The sequence below is a fragment of the Lampris incognitus genome, chromosome 2, assembly GCF_029633865.1.
Source record: "Lampris incognitus isolate fLamInc1 chromosome 2, fLamInc1.hap2, whole genome shotgun sequence".
NCBI lineage: Eukaryota > Metazoa > Chordata > Actinopteri > Lampriformes > Lampridae > Lampris > Lampris incognitus.
In genome coordinates, this window is record NC_079212.1 from 150,189,327 (window position 1) to 150,204,826 (window position 15,500).

A 15,500-nucleotide genomic window follows, 5' to 3' on the forward strand; every position below is an offset into this window, starting at 1 on the left:
CTCTTTACAAACGGACGTTGTTTACTGCTCTTGTTTACTGCTCTTTACGAACGGTCATTGTTTACTGCTCTTGTTTATGGCTCTTTACATGTACTTTACAAATGGACGTTGTTTACTGCTCTTTACGAACGGACGTTGTTTACTGCTCTTGTTTACTGCTCTTTACGAACGGACATTGTTTACTGCTCTTGTTTATGGCTCTTTACATGTACTTTACATACGGATGTTGTTTACTGCTCTTGTTTATGGCTCTTTACATGTACTTTACAAATGGACGTTGTTTACGGCTCTTGTTTACTGCTCTTTACATACGGACGTTGTTTACTGCTCTTGTTTATGGCTCTTTACATACGGACGTTGTTTACTGCTGTTGTTTACGGCTCTTTACATACGGACGTTGTTTACTGCTGTTGTTTACGGCTCTTTACATACGGACGTTGTTTACTGCTCTTGTTTACGGCTCTTTACAAACGGACGTTGTTTACTGCTCTTGTTTATGGCTCTTTACATACGGACGTTGTTTACGGCTCTTTACATACGGACGTTGTTTACTGCTCTCGTTTACGGCTCTTTACAAACGGACGTTGTTTACGGCTCTTTACATACGGACGTTGTTTACTGCTCTTGTTTATGGCTCTTTACATGTACTTTACAAATGGACGTTGTTTACTGCTCTTGTTTACTGCTCTTTACATACGGACGTTGTTTACTGCTCTTGTTTACGACTCTTTACGAACGGACGTTGTTTACTGCTCTTGTTTACTGCTCTTTACATACGGACGTTGTTTACTGCTCTTGTTTATGGCTCTTTACAAATGGACGTTGTTTACTGCTCTTGTTTACTGCTCTTTACATACGGACGTTGTTTACTGCTCTTGTTTACTGCTCTTTACAAACGGACATTGTTTACTGCTCTTGTTTATGGCTCTTTACATACGGATGTTGTTTACTGCTCTTGTTTACGGCTCTTTACAAACGGACGTTGTTTACTGCTCTTGTTTACGGCTCTTTACATACGGATGTTGTTTACTGCTCTTGTTTATGGCTCTTTACATGTACTTTACAAATGGACGTTGTTTACTGCTCTTGTTTACTGCTCTTTACATACGGACGTTGTTTACTGCTCTTGTTTACGGCTCTTTACGAACGGACGTTGTTTACTGCTCTTGTTTACTGCTCTTTACATACGGACGTTGTTTACTGCTCTTGTTTATGGCTCTTTACAAATGGACGTTGTTTACTGCTCTTGTTTACTGCTCTTTACATACGGACGTTGTTTACTGCTCTTGTTTATGGCTCTTTACAAACGGACGTTGTTTACTGCTCTTGTTTATGGCTCTTTACATACGGATGTTGTTTACTGCTCTTGTTTACGGCTCTTTACAAACGGACGTTGTTTACGGCTCTTTACATACGGATGTTGTTTACTGCTCTTGTTTATGGCTCTTTACATGTACTTTACAAATGGACGTTGTTTACTGCTCTTTACATACGGACGTTGTTTACTGCTCTTGTTTACTGCTCTTTACGAACGGACATTGTTTACTGCTCTTGTTTACTGCTCTTTACATACGGACGTTGTTTACTGCTCTTGTTTACTGCTCTTTACAAACGGACATTGTTTACTGCTCTTGTTTACTGCTCTTTACATATGGACGTTGTTTACTGCTCTTGTTTACTGCTCTTTACAAACGGACGTTGTTTACTGCTCTTGTTTACTGCTCTTTACGAACGGTCATTGTTTACTGCTCTTGTTTATGGCTCTTTACATGTACTTTACAAATGGACGTTGTTTACTGCTCTTTACGAACGGACGTTGTTTACTGCTCTTGTTTACTGCTCTTTACGAACGGACATTGTTTACTGCTCTTGTTTATGGCTCTTTACGAACGGACATTGTTTACTGCTCTTGTTTATGGCTCTTTACATGTACTTTACAAATGGACGTTGTTTACTGCTCTTTACGAACGGACGTTGTTTACTGCTTTTGTTTACTGCTCTTTACATACGGACGTTGTTTACTGCTCTTGTTTACTGCTCTTTACGAACGGACATTGTTTACTGCTCTTGTTTATGGCTCTTTACATGTACTTTACAAATGGACGTTGTTTACTGCTCTTTACGAACGGACGTTGTTTACTGCTCTTGTTTACTGCTCTTTACGAACGGACATTGTTTACTGCTCGTTTACTGCTCTTTACGAACGGACATTGTTTACTGCTCTTGCCCATGAGACTTAATCATGTACACCTGTGAACCTGTTATGAACACATGACACTGACACATGGTTTGTCATTTTATTTTCCCATACTCCTCAGGCACGGGGGTTCATCTGTTGTTTTGTCTGTTCTGTCTGTTTTGCATTTCTTCTAAAACTATAAAATGTGGAGATATTTGTTACTATTGGATACTGTATTTGTACCTACATCTCCAATAAAAATACTTCTGAAAAAAATAAACCTCACCGCCTGTAATTCAGTGTTTACGGATGTTCACACGTATGAGAAACGGCTGCCTGTTTCCACAGCAGATCAGTAAGCTGAGTCTGCTGGTGTGTTCTGACTGGTTACCAGTCAGTCAGTCGGTCAGTGTCTCCGGTCACCTGCTCCATGTGTAATGGAGGCTCATGTTCTGTCCATGCCAGCTGATATTTGGCTGAGTTATTTCCACAGGCTGAGAACACCTTTGCAAATACCAGCAGCTTCATGACTCCACCTCTAGTACAGCTGTTCTGCTTCGTGGACAGGGCGGCCCGTATCTGGTTCAGGCTCGGCTGGTGTGGACTCAGAAGACTTTCCAGGCGGCGTTTCGCTGTGTACTGTACATGCAGTGCTGTAGTATCCGTGCTGTCTGATGTGCTGGCAGAGCGACAGATACTTAGAGGAAGCTGCCATCCTGGGCAGGATGTGTCGGAGGGTAAAGGCGTCTGGGCAAACAGGCTCCTGGCCCTCTAATCTCCTCAGATGGTTGATGAAACCCAGAGCAAAACCGTAGCAACAGGAGCCAAACTCCCTCTCCACCAGGAAGCTGAAGAGAAATAACAGAAGACTGTTACCTAACTCTTCTGTGTACCCTCATCTGCTTGGTGTCATTCAGTATTCAAATGAAAAGCTTCAACAAGACCTGTCTGGCGTCCATGTGTTCAAAGAAGCAAACATTTCCAGTTGGCTGTCCCAGTACTTCCTGAAGCTCACACTGGTGTTGCCAGGGGGCTCCTGAAGAGCTGTGTTGTTGCTAGTGGCAATCAGACTGGAGCTGCAGTTGTCAGGGGCGACCAGAGGTACTGTGAGACACTGCTCCCAGCCATGAGTTTGACTCTGAACCCCCAACTCTGTATAGCTGAACACTACACCTGCAGCACCACACCACAGACACAACACTCTGAACACAGTACTACAGTAACACTCTGAACACAGTATTACAGTAACACTCTGAACACAGTATTACAGTAACACTCTGAACACAGTACTTCAGTAACACTCTGAACACAGCACTACAGTAACACTCTGAACACAGTACTACAGTAACACTCTGAACACAGCACTACAGTAACAATCTGAACACAGTATCACAGTAACACTGAACACAGTGTCACAGTAACACTCTGAACACAGTGTCACAGTAACACTCTGAACACAGCACTACAGTAACACTCTGAACACAGTACTACAGTAACACTCTGAACACAGTACTATAGTAACACTCTGAACACTGTATCACAGTAACACTGTGAACACAGTATCACAGTAACACTCTGAACACAGTATCACAGTAACTAGGTGAACACAGTACTACAGTAACACTGTGAACACAGTACTACAGTAACACTCTGAACACAGTACTACAGTAACACTCTGAACACAGTATCACAGTAACACTGTGAACACAGTACTACAGTAACACTCTGAACACAGTATCACAGTAACACTGTGAACACAGTACTACAGTAACACTCTGAACACAGTAGTACAGTAACACTGTGAACACAGTACTACAGTAACACTCTGAACACAGTACTACAGTAACACCCTGAACACAGTACTACAGTAAAACTCTGAACACAGTACTATAGTAACACTCTGAACACAGTATCACAGTAACACTGTGAACACAGTACTACAGTAACACTCTGAACACAGTACTACAGTAACACTCTGAACACAGTATCACAGTAACACTGTGAACACAGTACTACAGTAACACTCTGAACACAGTATCACAGTAACACTCTGAACACAGTACTACAGTAACACTCTGAACACAGTAGTACAGTAACACTGTGAACACAGTACTACAGTAACACTCTGAATACAGTACTACAGTAACACTGTGAACACAGTACTACAGTAACACTCTCAACACAGTATCACAGTAACACTGTGAAGACAGTACTACAGTAACAGTGTGAACAAAGTACTACAGTAACACTGTGAACACAGTATCACAGTAACACTGTGAACACAGTAGTACAGTAACAGTGTGAAGACAGTATCACAGTAACACTGTGAATACAGTACTACAGTAACACTGTGAACACAGTACTACAGTAACAGTGTGAACAAAGTACTACAGTAACACTGTGAACACAGTATCACAGTAACACTGTGAACACAGTACTACAGTAACAGTGTGAACACAGTACTACAGTAACACTGAACACAGCATCACAGTAACAGTGTGAACACAGTACTACAGTAACAGTGTGAACACAGTACTACAGTAACACTGTGAACACAGTATCACAGTAACACTCTGAATACAGTACTACAGTAACACTGTGAACACAGTACTACAGTAACAGTGTGAACAAAGTACTACAGTAACACTGTGAACACAGTATCACAGTAACACTGTGAACACAGTACTACAGTAACACTCTGAACACAGTACTACAGTAACACTGTGAAGACAGTACTACAGTAACAGTGTGAACACAGTACTACAGTAACACTGTGAACACAGTATCACAGTAACAGTGTGAATACAGTAACAGTGTGAACACAGTACTACAGTAACACTCTGAAGACAGTACTACAGTAACACTGTGAACACAGTACTACAGTAACACTGTGAACACAGTACTACAGTAACACTCTGAATACAGTACTACAGTAACGCTGTGAACACAGTACTACAGTAACACTCTGAACACAGTACTACAGTAACACCCTGAACACAGTACTACAGTAACACTCTGAACACAGTACTACAGCAACACCCTGAACACAGTACTACAGTAACACTGTGAACACAGTATCACAGTAACACTGTGAACACAGTACTACAGTAACGCTCTGAATACAGTACTACAGTAACGCTGTGAACACAGTACTACAGTAACACTCTGAACACAGTACTACAGTAACACCCTGAACACAGTACTACAGTAACACTCTGAACACAGTACTACAGTAACACTGTGAACACAGTACTACAGTAACACTGTGAACACAGTACTACAGTAACAGTGTGAACACAGTACTACAGTAACACTGTGAACACAGTATCACAGTAACAGTGTGAACACAGTACTACAGTAACAGTGTGAACACAGTACTACAGTAACACTCTGAACACAGTACTACAGTAACACTGTGAACACAGTACTACAGTAACAGTGTGAACACAGTACTACAGTAACACTGTGAACACAGTATCACAGTAACAGTGTGAACACAGTACTACAGTAACAGTGTGAACACAGTAATACAGTAACAGTGTGAACACAGTACTACAGTAACAGTGTGAACACAGTATCACAGTAACACTGTGAACACAGTACTACAGTAACAGTGTGAAGACAGTACTACAGTAACACTGTGAACACAGTACTACAGTAACAGTGTGAACACAGTACTACAGTAACACTGTGAACACAGTACTACAGTAACAGTGTGAACACAGTACTACAGTAACACTGTGAACACAGTACTGCAGGACACAACACACCGTGTACCACTACATGCCACGTCTAGATGGGAGCCTGGGGAACCAGGGGCAGGAGAACAGTACAGCGGTCCGGACGGGACGAACCCAGCAAGTCACCTGTGGAGTTGGTGATGCCGACATGAAGCTCGGTGTTGCTCTGTTCACTGTGGAGAAGACAAAGATCCAAATGAAAAGAAAAGAAAAGAAAAAAGAAAGACGGGAAGTCTAACGGTTGGTTCGGTCGGACCTGATGAAGGCTGGTCCAAGCTGGCAGGCGACGACGAAGGCGCAGGTGGCGTCGTGTCCATTGCTGAAGGGGGGTAGAACCAGGACCGGGGCGTCAACAAGTCCAAAGCTCACGGGCTCGTGGCAGACCGGACACCTGGCGGGGGGCTCTCTCACCTGTGAGCTCGCGGGTTGGTCCGGTTCCGGGTCCAGGTCGTTAAAGGTGTAAATGTTTCTCCCGCAGTGTCCGAACCTCAACACCCTGTTATCCATGAGAGCCGCTCCGCTTGCCGACGTCACGGACGGTTGTTATACTGGACGTTAAATAGGGAATATGGCAGCGCAGCGGCGGCGCGAGGGCAGCGCGTTCACGTAAAGGCTCGAGCCGAGTTCAAAACATCAGACGTTCCGACTTCCCGGCCCTGCGTGGCGTACGGAACGCTTTATCTGTGCATCCCGGAAGTTGGTCGGTCGGAGCTATTTCGAGGAGACACCTAACATGACAGCACATCGAGCGCTACGCCAATGCTCGTGAGGGTTCAAGATGAGCACCAAGCAAGTGACCTGCAGGTGAATTTCCCAAGTCTTCGGCCACGCCAGGCTCGTCGTGTTGTGCTACGCCCTCGCCCGTCCTCTATTCCCCCTCTCTCACGCCGCGCTTCAATCTGCGTCAGAGTCGTTAGCCGCATGCTAACGTGCCCGCCGCTGCACCGGGACGGCTGGGCTCTAATCTGGCTTCAGGACTAGCTAACCTCAGCCCGGGGTGCTCTGTGTTCACATAGTCTGGCTTGAGGACTAGCTAACTTCAGCCCGGGGTGCTCTGTGTTCACATAGTCTGGCTTCAGGACTAGCTAACCTCAGCCCGGGGTGCTCTGTGTTCACATAGTCTGGCTTCAGGACTAGCTAACCTCAGCCCGGGGTGCTCTGTGTTCACATAGTCTGGCTTCAGGACTAGCTAACCTCAGCCCGGGGTGCTCTGTGTTCACATAGTCTGGCTTCAGGACTAGCTAACCTCAGCCCGGGGTGCTCTGTGTTCACATAGTCTGGCTTCAGGACTAGCTAACCTCAGCCCGGGGTGCTCTGTGTTCACATAGTCTGGCTTCAGGACTAGCTAACCTCAGCCCGGGGTGCTCTGTGTTCACATAGTCTGGCTTCAGGACTAGCTAACCTCAGCCCGGGGTGCTCTGTGTTCACATAGTCTGGCTTCAGGACTAGCTAACCTCAGCCCGGGGTGCTCTGTGTTCATATAGTCTGGCTTCAGGACTAGCTAACCTCAGCCCGGGGTGCTCTGTGTTCACATAATCTGGCTTCAGGACTAGCTAACCTCAGCCCGGGGTGCTCTGTGTTCACATAGTCTGGCTTCAGGACTAGCTAACCTCAGCCCGGGGTGCTCTGTGTTCACATAGTCTGGCTTCAGGACTAGCTAACCTCAGCCCGGGGTGCTCTGTGTTCACATAGTCTGGCTTCAGGACTAGCTAACCTCAGCCCGGGGTGCTCTGTGTTCACATAGTCTGGCTTCAGGACTAGCTAACCTCAGCCCGGGGTGCTCTGTGTTCATATAGTCTGGCTTCAGGACTAGCTAACCTCAGCCCGGGGTGCTCTGTGTTTACATAGTCTGGCTTCAGGACTAGCTCACCTCAGCCCGGGGTGCTCTGTGTTCACATAATCTGGCTTGAGGACTAGGTAACCTCAGCCCGGGGTGCTCTGTGTTCACATAGTCTGGCTTCAGGACTAGCTAACCTCAGCCCGGGGTGCTCTGTGTTCACATAGTCTGGCTTCAGGACTAGCTAACCTCAGTCCGGGGTGCTCTGTGTTCACATAGTCTGGCTTCAGGACTAGCTAACCTCAGCCCGGGGTGCTCTGTGTTCACATAGTGGTTCAGGCTCGGCAGTGAAAGCTGGCTGCAGCATAAAGGCTTCATGTGGTTTCATACCGTATCCAAGTCTTGTAGCTGGACCGTTAATCGTAAACTAATATGTATCTGATTATAACCGGTGTGTTTACTACCCTAAGTATATGGACTGTGGGTTTTTAGTACACTAAGTACATGGACTGTGGGTTTTTAGTACACTTACTACATGGACTGTGGGTTTTTAGTACAGTAAATATGTGTACTGTGGGTTTTTAGTACACTAACTACATGGACTGTGGGTTTTTAGTACACTAACTACATGGACTGTGGGTTTTACAACAGTAAATACGTGTACTGTGGGTTTTTACAACAGTAAATACGTGTACTGTGGGTTTTTACAACAGTAAATACGTGTACTGTGGGTTTTTAGGACAGTAAATACATGGACTGTTGGTTTTTAGAACAGTAAATACATGGACTGTGGGTTTTTAGTACACTAACTACATGGACTGTGGGTTTTTACAACAGTAAATACGTGTACTGTGGGTTTTTAGTACAGTAAATACGTGTACTGTGGGTTTTTACAACAGTAAATACGTGTACTGTTGGTTTTTAGTACACTAAATACACGGACTGTTGGTTTTTAGAACAGTAAATGCATTGAGTGTGGGTTTTTAGTACAGTAAATACATGGACTGTGGGTTTTTAGTACAGTAAATACATGGACTGTGGGTTTTTAGTACAGTAAATACATGGACTGTGGGTTTTTAGTACAGTAAATACATGGACTGTGGGTTTTTAGTACAGTAAATACATGAACTGGGGGTTTTTGGGACAGTAAATACATGGACTGTGGGTTTTTAGGACAGTAAATACATGGACTGTGGGTTTTTAGAACAGTAAATACATGGACTGTGGGTTTTTAGTACAGTAAATACATGGACTGTGGGTTTTTAGTACAGTAAATACATGGACTGTGGGTCTTTAGTACAGTAAATACATGGACTGTGGGTTTTTAGGACAGTAAATACATGGACTGTGGGTGTTTAGTACAGTAAATACATGGACTGTGGGTTTTTAGGACAGTAAATACATGGACTGTGGGTTTTTAGTACAGTAAATACATGGACTGTGGGTTTTTAGTACAGTAAATACATGGACTGTGGGTTTTTAGTACAGTAAATACATGGACTGTGGGTTTTTAGAACAGTAAATACATGGACTGTGGGTTTTTAGTACAGTAAATACATGGACTGTGGGTTTTTAGTACAGTAAATACATGGACTGTGGGTTTTTAGGACAGTAAATACATGGACTGTGGGTTTTTAGTACAGTAAATACATGGACTGTGGGTTTTTAGGACAGTAAATACATGGACTGTGGGTTTTTAGGACAGTAAATACATGGACTGTGGGTTTTTAGGACAGTAAATACATGGACTGTGGGTTTTTAGTACCGTAAATACATGGACTGTGGGTTTTTAGTACAGTAAATACATGGACTGTGTGTTTTTAGTTCAGAAAATACATGGACTGTGGGTTTTTAGGACAGTAAATACATAGAATGTGTGTTTTTAGTACAGTAAATACATGAACTGTGGGTTTTTAGTTCAGTAAATACATGGACTGTGTGTTTTTAGTTCAGAAAATACATGGACTGTGGGTTTTTAGGACAGTAAATACATAGACTGTGGGTTTTTAGTTCATTAAATACATGGACTGTGGGTTTTTAGTACAGTAAACACATGGACTGTGGGTTTTTAGAACAGTAAATACATGGACTGTGGGTTTTTAGTACAGTAAATACATGGACTGTGGGTTTTTAGTTCAGAAAATACATGGACTGTGGGTTTTTAGTTCAGAAAATACATGGACTGTGGGTTTTTAGGACAGTAAATACATGGACTGTGGGTTTTTAGTTCAGAAAATACATGGACTGTGGGTTTTTAGTTCACAAAATACATGGACTGTGGGTTTTTAGTTCAAAAAATACATGGACTGTGGGTTTTTAGGACAGTAAATACATGGGCTGTGGGTTTTTAGTTCAGAAAATACATGGGCTGTGGGTTTTTAGTACAGTAAACACATGGACTGTGGGTTTTTAGTTCAGAAAATACATGGACTGTGGGTTTTTAGTACAGTAAACACATGGACTGTGGGTTTTTAGTACAGTAAATACATGGACTGTGGGTTTTTAGTACAGTAAATACATGGACTGTGGGTTTTTAGTACAGTAAATACATGGACTGTGGGTTTTTAGTACAGTAAATACATGGACTGTGGGTTTTTAGTACAGTAAATACATGGACTGTGGGTTTTTAGAACAGTAAATACATGGACTGTGGGTTTTTAGGACAGTAAACACATGGACTGTGGGTTTTTAGTTCAGAAAATACATGGACTGTGGGTTTTTAGGACAGTAAATACATGGACTGTGGGTTTTTAGTTCAGAAAATACATGGACTGTGGGTTTTTAGAACAGTAAATACATGGACTGTGGGTTTTTAGTTCAGTAAACACATGGACTGTGGGTGATTGGTACAGTAAATACATGGACTGTGGGTTTTTAGTACAGTAAATACATGGACTGTGGGTTTTTAGTACAGTAAATACATGGACTGTGGGTTTTTAGTTCAGTAAACACATGGACTGTGGGTTTTTAGTACAGTAAATACATGGACTGTGGGTTTTTAGTACAGTAAATACATGGACTGTGGGTTTGTAGTACAGTAAATACATGGACTGTGGGTTTTTAGTACAGTAAATACATGGACTGTGGGTTTTTAGTTCAGTAAACACATGGACTGTGGGTTTTTAGTACAGTAAATACATGGACTGTGGGTTTTTAGAACAGTAAATACATGGACTGTGGGTTTTTAGTTCAGTAAACACATGGACTGTGGGTGATTGGTACAGTAAATACATGGACTGTGGGTTTTTAGTACAGTAAATACATGGACTGTGGGTTTTTAGTACAGTAAATACATGGACTGTGGGTTTTTAGTTCAGTAAACACATGGACTGTGGGTTTTTAGTACAGTAAATACGTGGACTGTGGGTTTTTAGGACAGTAAACACATGGACTGTGGGTTTTTAGTACAGTAAATACATGGACTGTGGGTTTTTAGTACAGTAAATACATGGACTGTGGGTTTTTAGTACAGTAAATACATGGACTGTGGGTTTTTAGTACAGTAAATACATGGACTGTGGGTTTTTAGTTCAGAAAATACTTGGACTGTGGGTTTTTAGTACAGTAAATACATGGACTGTGGGTTTTTAGTACAGTAAATACATGGACTGTGGGTTTTTAGGACAGTAAATACATGGACTGTGGGTTTTTAGGACAGTAAATACATGGACTGTGGGTTTTTAGGACAGTAAATACATGGACTGTGGGTTTTTAGTACCGTAAATACATGGACTGTGGGTTTTTAGTACAGTAAATACATGGACTGTGTGTTTTTAGTTCAGAAAATACATGGACTGTGGGTTTTTAGGACAGTAAATACATAGAATGTGTGTTTTTAGTACAGTAAATACATGGACTGTGGGTTTTTAGTTCAGTAAATACATGGACTGTGTGTTTTTAGTTCAGAAAATACATGGACTGTGGGTTTTTAGGACAGTAAATACATAGACTGTGGGTTTTTAGTTCATTAAATACATGGACTGTGGGTTTTTAGTACAGTAAACACATGGACTGTGGGTTTTTAGAACAGTAAATACATGGACTGTGGGTTTTTAGTACAGTAAATACATGGACTGTGGGTTTTTAGTTCAGAAAATACATGGACTGTGGGTTTTTAGTTCAGAAAATACATGGACTGTGGGTTTTTAGGACAGTAAATACATGGACTGTGGGTTTTTAGTTCAGAAAATACATGGACTGTGGGTTTTTAGTTCAGAAAATACATGGACTGTGGGTTTTTAGTTCAGAAAATACATGGACTGTGGGTTTTTAGGACAGTAAATACATGGGCTGTGGGTTTTTAGTACAGTAAACACATGGACTGTGGGTTTTTAGTACAGTAAATACATGGACTGTGGGCTTTTAGTACAGTAAATACATGGACTGTGGGTTTTTAGGACAGTAAATACATGGACTGTGGGTTTTTAGTTCAGTAAACACATGGACTGTGGGTTTTTAGTACAGTAAATACATGGACTGTGGGTTTTTAGTACAGTAAATACATGGACTGTGGGTTTTTAGTACAGTAAATACATGGACTGTGGGTTTTTAGTTCAGTAAACACATGGACTGTGGGTTTTTAGTACAGTAAATACATGGACTGTGGGTTTTTAGTACAGTAAATACATGGACTGTGGGTTTTTAGTACAGTAAATACATGGACTGTGGGTTTTTAGGACAGTAAATACATGGACTGTGGGTTTTTAGTTCAGAAAATACATGGACTGTGGGTTTTTAGGACAGTAAATACATGGACTGTGGGTTTTTAGTACAGTAAATACATGGACTGTGGGTTTTTAGTTCAGAAAATACTTGGACTGTGGGTTTTTAGTTCAGAAAATACATGGACTGTGGGTTTTTAGGACAGTAAATACATGGACTGTGGGTTTTTAGTTCAGAAAATACATGGACCGTGGGTTTTTAGTTCAGTAAACACATGGACTGTGGGTGTTTAGTACAGTAAATAGATGGACTGTGGGTTTTTAGTACAGTAAATACATGGACTGTGGGTTTTTAGTTCAGAAAATACATGGACTGTGGGTTTTTAGTACAATAAACACATGGACTGTGGGTTTTTAGTACAGTAAATACATGGACTGTGGGTTTTTAGTTCAGTAAACACGTGGACTGTGGGTTTTTAGTACAGTAAATACGTGGACTGTGGGTTTTTAGGACAGTAAACACATGGACTGTGGGTTTTTAGTACAGTAAATACATGGACTGTGGGTTTTTAGTACAGTAAATACATGGACTGTGGGTTTTTAGTACAGTAAATACATGGACTGTGGGTTTTTAGTACAGTAAATACATGGACTGTGGGTTTTTAGGACAGTAAACACATGGACTGTGGGTTTTTAGTACAGTAAATACATGGACTGTTGGTTTTTAGTTCAGTAAATACATGGACTGTAGGTTTTTAGTACAGTAAATACATGGACTGTGGGTTTTTAGGACAGTAAATACATGGACTGTGGGTTTTTAGTACAGTAAATACATGGACTGTGGGTTTTTAGTACAGTAAATACATGGACTGTAGGTTTTTAGTACAGTAAATACATGGACTGTGGGTTTTTAGGACAGTAAATACATGGACTGTGGGTTTTTAGGACAGTAAACACATGGACTGTGGGTTTTTAGTACAGTAAACACATGGACTGTGGGTTTTTAGTACAGTAAATACATGGACTGTGGGTTTTTAGGACAGTAAACACATGGACTGTGGGTTTTTAGGACAGTAAACACATGGACTGTGGGTTGCAGGTATTTCCTCCATGGTGTGTGTCGAGAGGGAAGCCGCTGTCTGTTCTCCCACGACCCGACCACCAGTAAACCCTCCACCATCTGCAAGTACTACCAGAGAGGAGTTTGCGCCTATGGAGAACGTTGCAGGTACCTGCCACACAGTGAGCTCACAGGCTTGACCTTTAACCTACACACCTCACAGCAACACACATGGTGACAGGTGGATGCCCCAGACAGGGTCTTCACCACCTTTGCTAACAATGACAACAATTATCCATCCTGGGAGTAATGAACACTTCAGTACTCTCAAAGTAACGTTTAGAGTAGTGTGAATGACAGTGTCAGTATCTTTTATGACAATTACTGATGAAGATTCAATAGCTTTATTACCATCACAGGTTGACATGCGTTCATGTCCGAATTGGATCAGAGACAGACAGTGTACAGACTGACACACACACATCTTATCTATCACAGTGTGACATGAGTTACTATGTGATGTGGATCAGAGACAGACAGTGTACAGACTGACACACACACATCTTATCCATCACAGTGTGACATGAGTTACTATGTGATGTGGATCAGAGACAGACAGTGTACAGACTGACACACACACAGCTTATCTATCACAGTGTGACATGAGTTCATGTGTGATGTGGATCAGAGACAGACAGTGTACAGACACACACACACACATCTTATCTATCACAGTGTGACATGAGTTACTATGTGATGTGGATCAGAGACAGACAGTGTACAGACTGACACACACATCTTATCCATCACAGTGTGACATGAGTTACTATGTGATGTGGATCAGAGACAGACAGTGTACAGACACACACACACACATCTTATCTATCACAGTGTGACATGAGTTACTATGTGATGTGGATCAGAGACAGACAGTGTACAGACAGACACACACACATCTTATCTATCACAGTGTGACATGAGTTACTATGTGATGTGGATCAGAGACAGACAGTGTACAGACTGACACACAAATCTTATCTATCACAGTGTGACATGAGTTCATGTGTGATGTGGATCAGAGACAGACAGTGTACAGACAGACACACACATCTTATCCATCACAGTGTGACATGAGTTACTATGTGATGTGGATCAGAGACAGACAGTGTACAGACTGACACACACACATCTTATCTATCACAGTGTGACATGAGTTACTATGTGATGTGGATCAGAGACAGACAGTGTACAGACTGACACACACACATCTTATCCATCACAGTGTGACATGAGTTACTATGTGATGGGGATCAGAGACAGACAGTGTACAGACAGACACACACACATCTTATCTATCACAGTGTGACATGAGTTACTATGTGATGTGGATCAGAGACAGACAGTGTACAGACAGACACACACACATCTTATCTATCACAGTGTGACATGAGTTACTATGTGATGTGGATCAGAGACAGACAGTGTACAGACAGACACACACACAGCTTATCTATCACAGTGTGACATGAGTTACTATGTGATGTGGATCAGAGACAGACAGTGTACAGACTGACACACACACATCTTATCCATCACAGTGTGACATGAGTTACTATGTGATGTGGATCAGAGACAGACAGTGTACAGACAGACACACACACAGCTTATCTATCACAGTGTGACATGAGTTCATGTGTGATGTGGATCAGAGACAGACAGTGTACAGACTGACACACACACATCTTATCTATCACAGTGTGACATGAGTTACTATGTGATGGGGATCAGAGACAGACAGTGTACAGACTGACACACACACATCTTATCCATCACAGTGTGACATGAGTTACTATGTGATGGGGATCAGAGACAGACAGTGTACAGACTGACACACACATCTTATCCATCACAGTGTGACATGAGTTACTATGTGATGGGGATCAGAGACAGACAGTGTACAGACTGACACACACACATCTTATCTATCACAGTGTGACATGAGTTACTATGTGATGTGGATCAGAGACAGACAGTGTACAGACAGACGCACACACATCTTATCTATCACAGTGTGACATGAGTT

General features: G+C 42.2%; 2 protein-coding genes across 4 annotated transcripts in view; one reads left to right on the forward strand and one right to left on the reverse strand.

The window, feature by feature from the left end:
- Positions 1-2,289: 2,289 nt before the first annotated feature.
- LOC130106733 (MKRN2 opposite strand protein-like) lies at positions 2,290-6,565 on the reverse strand. 2 transcript variants are annotated; one of them, XM_056272965.1, is made up of 4 exons: positions 6,176-6,565; positions 6,034-6,092; positions 3,124-3,352; positions 2,290-3,027 (listed from the first exon to the last, which is right to left on the reverse strand). In XM_056272965.1, the coding sequence occupies exons 1-4, from the start codon at positions 6,424-6,426 to the stop codon at positions 2,718-2,720; spliced, it is 849 nt and encodes a 282-aa protein (XP_056128940.1). In that variant the 5' UTR covers positions 6,427-6,565; the 3' UTR covers positions 2,290-2,717. The 2 variants fall into 2 exon arrangements, with proteins under 2 accessions (XP_056128940.1, XP_056128941.1); XM_056272966.1 differs by having other exon boundaries at positions 6,046-6,092; positions 6,176-6,563.
- A 14-nt stretch (positions 6,566-6,579) lies between these two features.
- The window catches only part of mkrn2 (makorin, ring finger protein, 2), a 78,279-nt gene continuing 69,358 nt past the window's right edge, over positions 6,580-15,500 (forward strand). For both annotated transcript variants that reach the window (XM_056272962.1, XM_056272963.1), the window contains exons 1-2: positions 6,580-6,723; positions 13,457-13,585. In XM_056272962.1, the coding sequence (XP_056128937.1) occupies positions 6,698-6,723; positions 13,457-13,585 (155 nt within the window). In that variant the 5' untranslated portion in view covers positions 6,580-6,697. The remainder of the gene's footprint in view (positions 6,724-13,456; positions 13,586-15,500) is intronic.

What these genes read in the sequence shown, in the direction of transcription:
- LOC130106733 (XM_056272965.1), bottom strand. Translation starts at nt 6,426, where the DNA reads ATGGATAACAGGGTGTTGAGGTTCGGACACTGCGGGAGAAACATTTAC. An exon ending in CTTGGACCAGCCTTCATCAG is followed by an intron (nt 6,093 to 6,175) that starts GTCCGACCGAAC and finishes TCTTCTCCACAG; the next exon opens with TGAACAGAGCAACACCGAGC. An exon ending in CTCCACAGGTGACTTGCTGG is followed by an intron (nt 3,353 to 6,033) that starts GTTCGTCCCGTC and finishes GTGGTGCTGCAG; the next exon opens with GTGTAGTGTTCAGCTATACA.